This window comes from Oncorhynchus mykiss, chromosome 21, assembly GCF_013265735.2.
Source record: "Oncorhynchus mykiss isolate Arlee chromosome 21, USDA_OmykA_1.1, whole genome shotgun sequence".
NCBI classification, from domain to species: Eukaryota; Metazoa; Chordata; class Actinopteri; order Salmoniformes; family Salmonidae; genus Oncorhynchus; species Oncorhynchus mykiss.
In genome coordinates this window covers 20,421,639-20,432,822 of record NC_048585.1, presented here as the reverse complement: position 1 = coordinate 20,432,822, position 11,184 = coordinate 20,421,639, and the positions used below count along the sequence as shown (strand labels likewise).

Here is an 11,184-nt window from a genome sequence, read left to right as displayed (position 1 = left end):
AAATGTTTACTATAAAAAAGTACATTTAATTGAAAATGTAGTTCCCAACTTAAATGGATGCATTTTGGGGAGCGATGTGAAGTGGAGATCAAACATGATTTCCAATGTTCTTTAAACAAAAAAAAAGTGCCATCTGATATTTGTCAATAAATTTTAACAAAAATGTAACTAATGTAAAGTTACACTCAGCGAAATGACATTGCCACGAGCAGCACCGCAGATACCGAGATGAGCGAGATGCAAGACGTTGCTCTCCCGCAGTCACACACAGCATCTGCGCATGTGCACGGGTTCGCTTCACACCGACCAAAAAAGCAGAGAAGTTAAGCATCACGCTTCAACGCGCTTAGTTGTTGCAGAAATTGACCCAATATACGGTTTACTTTCTGCATCATATTGCTACTTTTTAGTATTAGTAGCATTGCATTTTCATTGACATCCATGACAAGATCTCTAACTTGCAAAAACAAATCTGCTTCTACATTACCGTTTCTTATCTCAACCACTAGAATGCAACACTTTTCTATTCCTCTGACACCATTAAATAATTTAGAGCTATTAAATTCCAGATTATCAAGGCATTAAATTAGACACCACAATGGATTAATCCCAGAGCCATAGATACATGTACGGATGGCTCACCATACTCCATGTTAGCAGCGAACGTTCCATGACGGAAGGATTACTATTTGCATTGTAACTAGAATGAAACTTTTTGGCTAACATGGCACCCATAAAAGACTTGAAACGTTAGAACTTTTTATACCTACAAGTTTAGCAAACCACGTTTACTTAACATTAACTACATGCATTTTCTGCAGTCATACATGAGGTCACGAGATAACCCCCAACGAATACCCTGTCCTTCTCCAGCGTTTTAGACCCTGCAAATCAGTGTGTAAACATGCAGATATGATGGTCGCGTTCCCCTGCTCAGACGTTGCATCAACCAATGGTTGCGTACCTCGTCATCGACTATGCCGTCGGACACCAGATTGCTATAACATGTGGTTAGCCGATAGGTAAAATACCTATCCAGGTGTTGTAAAATCGGGCATAATTCAGCAACGCCTGGGCAGAAGAACCGCCCATTGATTTAGTCACCTAGTAGTAGTCACTTCAAAGGGGAAGTTCAGTTTTTTCAGGTTGAGGAACCATCTAACATCAAGTTGTAAAACACAAACTTCCCCTTTAACAGCCCAAGCAAGGCCTAAGACAAAATATGATACATGTATTGTTTATATCCCTGTTCCTCTTGCCGTTGGTGCCCCAATGGATGTGGCCAAGCAGGAAAACCCTGGTGAAGCATGTAGCCAAGAACCTCCTCATCATTATTCTTGATAATAAACAGCAGGGGTTTACCGCCCAACCCTGTGTCTACATTGTCTCTCCCATTTCCCTCATGCCCTCCTCATCTCAGGCCTTCCCTGCCTTCATGTATGTGGGGATGGTGCCTCGCTGAGTCAGCCCCTCAAACCTCTTGTAGGTGTAGTTCAGGAACACCCAGTCCTTGGATTTGTCTGGTTCTGTCACGTTGGAAACTGAAACAACAAGATGGTAAATTATATACAACAGTGTATTAAGGTTAACACCAGTGTTATTGTCGCCTCCTTGCCACTAGAGGGCAAAACTGAATAGGAAATTAATCTCGATCTCAGAAGTGTAGGAATGTATGAATAACAACAGGACTATGGGTCCTATTTCATCTAAATTGGAGATGACTCAAAGATTCCTGTACACCAAAGCAAACCTGCACTGCAGCACAAATGTTTCTTCTGCTTTCATAGTTTTTACATTTTATCATTCATTTCATAAATATTGTGAAAAACTTTTCATACATGAAATGCAGCTCAAAGTAGTAATAGAGATGTAACGGATGTGCAACGGCTAGCTAGTTAGCGGTGGTGCGTGCTAAATAGCGTTTCGGTGACATCACTTGCTCTGAGACCTTGAAGTAGTGGTTCCCCTTGCTCTGCAAGGGCCGCCGCTTTTGTGGAGCGATGGGTAATGATGCTTTGTGGGTGACTGCTGTTGATGTGTGCAGAGGGTCCCCGGTTCGCGCCCGGGTATGGGCAAGGGGACGGTCTAAAGTTATACACAAAGTGTAACAGTAAACAAAGTGATTATTATTACCTGGCTGAAGGATGTCAGATTCTGGGAACTCATCAAAGTTTGATGTGTCATCGATGCTCTTGATCTCAATGGAGATGGCGGCTGGTCTTTCCCTATGGAAGGAAAGCTAATGTGAGTCGGTCTATTTAAAACCTTTTTCCTAATGCCTTTTGCTGAAACGCACCAAAGACAACCAATTTAAAGCTAAGTGACTTGGCTTTTGTTTGGGCTGTGATTTCATGTTATACCTCCTTTAAGATATTGCTATCACACATGCTTAGACACACACACACGTATGTACTGAAGAACAAACACATACCTGATGTGTTCCCAGTCCACAGGCTCAAAAAAGGCGTGACTCTTCATCTCCTCAACACTCACAGCACCAACACGGTTCTCAGCATCATTACAGTACCTAAAATGGGTTCATGTTGTTGGAGCACCAAAGCCTTTGTTTCACAAAATAGGAAATTTATTGCGCTGAAATAAAATGTCTACTTTACTGCAGTTTGATACGGCGTGTTTTTGTGGATGTGATCATTTTGGTAACTCAGCCTGCAGATGTGACTTACGATCCAGTTCTAATGTATTATAAGACATGTCATTAACATGCATGACCACCTTATGTCTTCGTCATTAACATCTCATAATGATCATGAGTAACAGCTATTTTGAGTTCTCCCAATCTAGCAGATGTGAAGCTATAGGCCTAAAATATAAGACGTTATAAAAGGCTCACACATCTTTATAACAAGTATTAAAGCACTAACTATAAGCATTAGCGGTCAGAGCAGCTTACAGATCACTCCACCTGTACACAGCCCACGCAACTACCTCATCCCCATATTATTTTTTTTGTTGCTCTTTTGCACCCCAGTATCTCTACTTGCACATCATCATCTGCACATCTATCATTCCAGGTTTAATGCTAAATTGTAATTGTTTTGCCACTATGGCCTATTTATTGCCTTACCTCCCTAATCTTACTACATTTGCACACACTGTATATAGATTTATCTATTGTGTTATTGACTGTGCGTTTGTTTATTCCATGTGTAACTCTGTGTTGTTTTTGTCTCACTGCTTTGCTTCATCTTGGGCAGGTCGCAATTGTAAATGAGAACTTGTTCTCAACTGGCCTACCTGGTTAAATAAAGGTGAAATTAAAAAAATGATACCAGTAAAGTGTTAATACTTTTCTCCTAAGAGGACAATACCTTTTGATACATACACACAAGCAGATATCCTATAAGGTTTCATATGACCACAAACCTGAGAATCAAGTCCTTGGCCCGCTCTGAGATGGGCACCTCAGGGGGGAAGACCAAGGTCTCCTTCCAGTTCATCACCTTCCTATACGTCTCCTGGGGTGTTTCAGAACAGAACGGGGGGTACCCTGAGACACACAACAGGGGAGAATGTCAGTATGTTACAAAGTAGGAGCAATGAGTTAGCCAGCTAACTTTCTGAAAAAACGTCCTAACATACTTGGGCATGTTGTAATTGACTCGGTTACATAGACATACCTATCAGCATCTCATACATGATGACCCCCAGAGACCACCAGTCACAGAGCTTGTTGTATCCCGTCTGCAGGAACACTTCCGGGGCAATGTAGTCCGGTGTTCCCACTGTGGAGTAGGCCTGTTGGTTAAACACAAACAGATGTGGAGACACTAATATGTAAATTCAACCCAAAGGCTACAGTATTGGGTGTGCTTGTTTCACAGTGCATGGTCTGTGGTGCTCAGAGAATCCTTAACAAAAACATTCATGAGATCCCCGAGAGGGATCCTGCTCAAAGGACCAATGAGAAGGGCGGTACCAAAGATATAATAGGCAATAAAATATATAGTCTCTCACATCCAAACTCTTACCAGTTGCCTCCGGTTCTTCTTCCACGTCTCTGCTTTTCTCTTTGAGTTCATGTTTTGGAAAGCTGTGGAATATTTCAAGTTCAAAGACATGGCAGTGTTCTATCATTAAAACGACTGAATAAACAAATTATATTTTGTCTGAATGAAAATAAAAGTGAATGATTCACAAGTTGTAAAGAGTGACTCACAGAAGTCACTGGGAGGGTTGTGTGTGAGGTTCCTGTAGAACTCTGTACGGTGGGCCTTCTTCAGTCCCGTACACAGACCAAAATCAGACAGCTTTACATGGCCCTGCAGAAGCAAAAGACTCTCCGATCACACCTCCAATACAAACAGTTATTATATACTTTAATTGGCCATCTGTAAGTGAATGCTTCTCTGTGTGCGTGTCTCTGAGCATGTGTCTGTTTGTGTACAGGGGTAGGCCTGGACCAGGCCAGTGTCTCACCCTGGAGTCCAGAAGCAGGTTATCAGGTTTGATGTCTCTGTGGATGAAGCCCAGCTGGTGGATAGAGTCGATGGCCAGGACAGTCTCAGCTATGTAGAACTGGGTAGCTTCTTCAGACAGGGTGTCCTTTTTCATCAGCAGGGTCATCATGTCACCTGCACATATTAATGACACTATGCCACTAACCCCGTTTTTTTTACATGATGTGTGTAACAGATGACCAATTAAATTAAATAATAACAGCATACACTCATTGGCCAATTTATTAGCTACACCCATCCAGTACTGGGTAGAACCCCTTTTGCCTCTAGAACAGCCTGAATTCGTCAGGGCATGGATAGTACAAGGTGTGGCATTCAGACGTTGCACAATTGGTATCAAAGGACCTAACGTGTGCCAGGAAAACATTCCCCACACATTACTACCAGCCTGTACCGTAGACACCAGGCCGGATGGGTCCATGGACTCATGCTGCTTATGCCAAAACCAGACGCTGCCATCAGCATGACGCAACAAGAACCGGGATTGGTCGGACCAAATTACATTCATTGTTCTTGTTAACTACACTCAGTGGAGCTGCTAGTAAAACTTTCTTAACTTGGACATTCATTTTTGGCCATGTTAAAGTTTATACTTCCCTCTTTCAATTATCATGTGGGGAGGTTAAAATAATGAAAATAGATCTACCAAATCTATTCATTGATTGCTTCCTTGACATTATCATTCACCCGATAAGATGTGAAAATAGTTTGTACTACTAACATGATGGGAAAGGTTAAATAACCCTGCTCTAGATGTCTCTATGTACAATGTGTAATGTCACTATATCTATTTCTAATACAAAATGGTTTGATGTAATTTGTGGAGTCAGACTGTGGCCAGCAAGAGAAACCCACCTCCAGGTAGAAACTCCATGATGAGGTAGAGGTTCCTCTTATCCTGGAAACTGTAGAACATCTTAACCACCCAGGCCCCGTCCGCCTCCACCAAGATGTCCCTCTCTGCCCGAATATGAGCAACCTGCTCCTTCTCTAACATGTCAGCTTTCCTCAAGATCTTCATGGCATATATGTGCCCGGTGTCTTTTTTCTGCACCAAGCGGACCTGAGGACAAACGTAGGAGTCACACATGAGTATGCCACATTTGAGAGGCTTAAGTGTAATTAGTTGCTAACTGCTTTATAAATGAGTGGTCAGACCAAACCATGCATTGCTAACTTTTTTGAAAACTTCAGTAAAGACCATATTAATCCACAATCAATACCAGCATACACGCAAAGGTCCATATAAAGAAAATAAACAGAGAGAGAGAGATATAATAACCTACCTCTCCAAAGGCACCTCGACCAATGACCTTTAGTGACTCAAAGTCATCCAGGCCCAGCCGGGTCCTCTTCAGCCGCAGGAACTCTGTTTCCTTCCTGGCATGCTGGGAGCGTCGCATGACCTTCTGTTGAGAAACGGGCACAGAGACACCAATAATCAGTTCCATTTGGCTTCCTCTAAAATAGTAGATGTGACAAACATGCAAAGAAAGTGCTACCCACGACATTGATTCCAATCCATTATTGGAATTAAAGCCATCATTCCACACGAGTGGATGTTTACCTCTTCATCTATCAAGCCTTCGTCATCCATGACTTTCTCCAGCTTCTTCTGCCTGGAAAAACAGAGGGGAACATGCAGGTATTCTGAAGCCAGTCGACCCCAGTCTAGTTACTCTGAAGCCAGTCGACCCCAGTCTAGTTACTCTGAAGCCAGTCAACCCCAGTGTTGTTACACTACAATTTTCTTTCTGGTGTCCTTTGACAGCTCTTTGGTCTTGGCCATAGTGGAGTTTGGAGTGTGACTGTTTGAGGTTGTGGACAGGTGTCTTTTATACTGATAACAAGTTCAAACAGGTGCCATAATACAGATAACGAGTGGAGGACAGAGGAGCCTCTTAAAGAAGAAGTTACAGGTCTGTGAGAGCCAGAAATCTTGCTTGTTTGTAGGTGACCAAATACTTATTTTCCACCATAATTTGTAAATAAATTCATTAAAAATCCTACAATGTGATTTTCTGGATTTTCTTTTCTCATTTTGTCTGTCATAGTTGAAGTGTACCTATGATGAAAATTACAGCCCTCTCATCTTTTTAAGTGGGAGAACTTCCACAATTGGTGGCCGACTAAATACTTTTTTGCCCCACTGTATGTTATTGTTGTGCGTTACGGTTTCACCCTCCATAGTAGAGATGTCCTACAGGAGCCACCGTACTTTGGCTAAACAGTTGGGATTGTGATGCTAGCTCACAAACGTGAGGATGCTCGGGTTGGAATAAACCCCAGCCATTTTATAAAGAACAAAGTCTCTCCCATTCTCTCAACATAACAACCCACTATTTGGGTCCTCTTAAAATGTAGCCAAAACAAGCTTGCGTTGCCAAATGCAAATATTCAGAACACCTGGCTGTCACATTCATGGGTGGCCTATAGAAGACACGTACGTACCTTGTCTCTCGCTCCTCGTGTTGTGTCAGCAGAGTGCTGTAGAAGTTCTCCAGTGTCAGCTTTGCCACGGTCACCCTCTCCCGGGTATGGTTGCTCATGGGAAGGGCAGCAGCAGTCCCTCCCGTCATGGCCATACTATCCTGTAGAGCAAAGGGAAACAATGACAACACTGACTGACTGAGGCCCAACACACATGTACTGACTGATATTCAACATAAGCCTACTGTACATCCAATAGCTTTTAGTTCCAGTTGAGTAATATCTGAGAGAAATTGTATTGCTACTGTCTATTACTAGCAGTGAGGAGCCTGTTTTAACTTGTCTTCGCATAGTACAGACCAGTTATGCCCACACTAAAACATCTAATCTTACTGCTGTACCCATTCATAGTATATCTTATGTAAATTCATCCAGTGTAGATACGTATAGATTGCATTTGGATGACTGTTAGTGGTATTTGGGTTGTTAGGTTAATTGGATTCATTCGGATATTTCTTCACCTTGTATTATTTATGTTCTTGTATGACATTTTACTGCATTTTTAGGTGCTAGTAACATAAGCATTTTTCTGCACCTGCTATAACATCTGCTAAACTGTGTACGTAACCAAAAAAAACACTGATGCAAGTTCACGCTTTCTTGAAAGACAGGTGCAGAGAGAGGGGCCATTGTGTGTGTGTGTGGGGGGGGGGGGGGGGGGGGGGGGGGGGGCGTTAAACATGCAATCAAGAAACCAAGTGGTCTCCACCCTGTGAGTCAGCATCGGACAGGAAGCAACTCCCCTTCAGCATGAAAAGACCCAGTCATGATGCCAGAGGGAGGGGGACTGTCTGGTACACATACACACAGCCAAGAACAACACCAAGCTCCATGCCCTCAGCAACATCTCAATGGGCAGTGAGGAAGAGTGTCTTGGGGGACTGGTCCATAGGGTTGTGCTCATGTACCAGTCCAATGAATCACAACACAATTTCCAATGCCTGTTTTCATGAGTTGTGCACCAGGCTCCTACTCCGGTTGCCTAAAACATCACCCTTAATTTCTTCTGCTTTCCCTATGCAAAGGCCATCTTTAATTATACTATTAGGTATGTCAATTTAGCAACATCGACATATTGTATTTTCCTGAGATTTAAGCTAGTAGTTAGTACTAGCAGTAATGTCCTTTGTTGTGTGGATTTCAGATATTCTGTATCGCATCACTACTCAGGCATGATTGAAATAGGGAGATTTCGGATGGCCTTACCAAAGCTTGTGAATTGTGATGTTTTGAACCAGTGCTTCGGAGGTCCAGTGCTTCGGAGGTCCCATTGTTATTTGTGAATTTTTAACTATTGAATTTGATACATAGCTAGATCCAAAATAGAAAAGGATTGGACGTAGACGCAACATTGGAATGTTTTCACATGTTATTTCATTCAATTCCAATGACTCACTGTATATAACAAGATGGCCATGATGAGGACGCTGCTTATGTGGCGCCAGTGTTAATAATAAGGACTGTACGAGCAGGTGATGATGAACACGTCATTGCCATGATTTGTGCATTGAGTTGCGTAACAGACGTAAACATGACAAAACCACAGGTATGCATGCAACGAAACAAGTCTGCCAACGAGAAGATAACTGTATTGAATACTGTCATTGCAATTTGACATCTAGGCTAGGTGTAGGCTGTCTATGTCTTGATAGTTGTTGATCAACGTCAAAACTATCCAGACTTGGATTTAATAATAGCTTTTAGTTACCTACCTCTGTATCCTGCTCCAGATTCAATTGATGGCTAGGCTAGCTGCCCAGCCCTGCTCCAATATGACAGAATTTAGGTCCGTAAATTTGGCTAGGGAATGAGGGGAAAGACTCGACGTTAGGTACTAGCTATCTAGCGTTAACTAGATGCAAACACGGACTGTGTATGGAGAAAATAAAAGACTTGAGTCAATGACAACTATTTTTTGATATTTAACAAGACTAACAGTACAAGGGTTTGGTAAGCGTTGCTCGTCTCCACTCATCAATCATCGACCTCAACCCTCCCTGTAAATAGTAAAATAGCCAATTAGTCCCAGAATGGATGCACTAAAAACATAACGCTCACTCCACGCAAGTACATGCTACAGAAATGACACCGAGATGAGCCAATAGAAGAAGAGAAAATGAAATACATTTTTATTTTAACCAATCGGTCGTGGAAATATTGGGGGACGTAACCTAGCTAGCTACCAATCAGAGGAAAGTAATATGCCTTTTTTTCAGGTCCGTCCACCGGTTTACCCTGAGCGTGGTTGCGTTCCAGGCTGCCTACATTGTAGTAATTGAAAATACAGTACATTACAGGGAATGGTTTCACGATGATAGGACTACAATGTAGCCAGCCTCTGGAACACTTCTCACTCAATTAAATGTTGAAGGCCGGTTTCCCAGCTAGTGAGGGAGTTTTATCAATGTCCCGGTTGAATATTTTATGATAAATAATACACTGCTCAAAAAAATAAAGGGAACACTAAAATAACACATCCTAGATCTGAATGAATGAAATATTCTTATTAAATACTTTTTTCTTTACATAGTTGCATGTGCTGACAACAAAATCACACAAATTATCAATTGAAATCAAATGTATCAACCCATGGAGGTCTGGATTTGGAGGAAAATTAAAGTGGAAAACCACACTACAGGCTGATCCAACTTTGATGTAATGTCCTTAAAACAAGTAAAAATGAGGCTCAGTAGTGTGTGTGGCCTCCACGTGCCTGCATGACCTCTCTACAACGCCTGGGCATGTTCCTGATGAGGTGGCGGATGGTCTCCTGAGGGATCTCCTCCCAGACCTGGACTAAAGCATACGCCAACTCCTGGACAGTCCGTGGTGCAACGTGGCGTTGGTGGATGGAGCGAGACATGATGTCCCAGATGTGCTCAATTGGATTCAGGTCTGGGGAACGGGCGGGCCAGTCCATATAATCAATGCCTTCGTCTTGCAGAAACTGCTGACACACTCCAGCCACGAGGTCTAGCATTGTCTTGCATTAGGAGGAACCCAGGGCCAACCGCACCAGCATATGGTCTCACAAGGGGTCTGAGGATCTCATCTCGGTACCTAATGGCAGTCAGGCTACCTCTGGCGAGCACATGGAGGGCTGTGCGGCTCCCCAAAGAAATGCCACCGCCAAACCGGTCATGATGGAGGATGTTGCAGGCAGCAGAACGTTCTCCACGGCGTCTCCGGACTGTCACATCTGTCATATGTGCTCAGTGGGAACCTGCTTTCATCTGTGAAGAGCACAGGGCGCCAGTGGCGAATTTGCCAATCTTGGTGTTCTCTGGCAATTGCCAAACATCCTGCACGGTGTTGGGCTGTAAAACACAACCCCCACCTGTGGACGTCGGGCCCTCATGGAGTCTGTTTCTGACCGTTTGAGCAGACACATGCACATTTGTGGCCTGCTGGAGGTCATTTTGCAGGGATCTGGCAGTGCTCCTCCTGGCACAAAGGCGGAGGTAGCGGTCCTGCTGCTGGGTTGTTGCCTCCTTTACGGCCTCCTCCACGTCTCCTGGTAGCGCCTCCATGCTCTGGACACTACGCTGACAGACACAGCAAACCTTCTTGCCACAGCTCGCATTGATGTCCCATCCTGGATGAGCTGCACTACCTGAGCCACTTGTGTGGGTTGTAGACTCCGTCTCATGCTACCACTAGAGTGAAAACACCGCCAGCATTCAAAAGTGACCAAAACATCAGCCAGGAAGCATAGGAACTGAGAAGTGGTCTGTGGTCACCACCTGCAGAACCACTCATTTATTGGGTGTGTCTTGCTAATTTCCTATAATTTCCACTTGTTGTCTATTCCATTTGCACAACAGCATGTGAAATTTGTCAATCAGTGTTGCTTCCTAAGTGGACAGTTTGATTTCACAGAAGTGTGATTGACTTGGAGTTACATTGGGTTGTTTAAGTGTTCCCTTTCTTTTTTTGAGCAGTGTATGTTTCTGAATGATGCACAATGTTGACGATATCACGAGCTGTGCAGATTACCGTTCGATTTGAGCAGGGTGCCCCTCACTCACGAGTTTGCCCAGTCACGTTACGAGCTATAGTCGGTTCAACCCGGACTGCTCAATCGAATCCCGTTAATATATAAGACTTGAACACTTTCAATTCAAGGGCATTCTGAAAGCCATCTTTCGGTGGGGCCAAGGTTTGTCTGTGTTGCATATCAAAATACAAAACATTAAAAAAAGCACCAACGTGAAAT

General features: G+C 43.3%; 1 protein-coding gene across 2 annotated transcripts; it reads right to left on the bottom strand.

Moving 5' to 3' along the window:
- Window positions 1-757: 757 nt before the first annotated feature.
- On the bottom strand, window positions 758-9,487 carry LOC110499971 (serine/threonine-protein kinase 38-like). Of its 2 annotated transcripts, none has more exons than XM_021577053.2 (13): window positions 8,681-9,487; window positions 6,930-7,069; window positions 6,046-6,097; window positions 5,765-5,887; window positions 5,334-5,541; window positions 4,438-4,592; window positions 4,178-4,280; window positions 3,990-4,051; window positions 3,639-3,756; window positions 3,385-3,508; window positions 2,432-2,527; window positions 2,134-2,225; window positions 758-1,541 (listed from the first exon to the last, which is right to left on the bottom strand). In XM_021577053.2, the coding sequence occupies exons 2-13, from the start codon at window positions 7,061-7,063 to the stop codon at window positions 1,417-1,419; spliced, it is 1,392 nt and encodes a 463-aa protein (XP_021432728.1). In that variant the 5' UTR covers window positions 7,064-7,069; window positions 8,681-9,487; the 3' UTR covers window positions 758-1,416. The 2 variants fall into 2 exon arrangements, with proteins under 2 accessions (XP_021432728.1, XP_036813110.1); XM_036957215.1 differs by lacking the exon at window positions 8,681-9,487 and adding an exon at window positions 8,175-8,317.
- Between the last annotated feature and the right edge of the window lie 1,697 nt (window positions 9,488-11,184).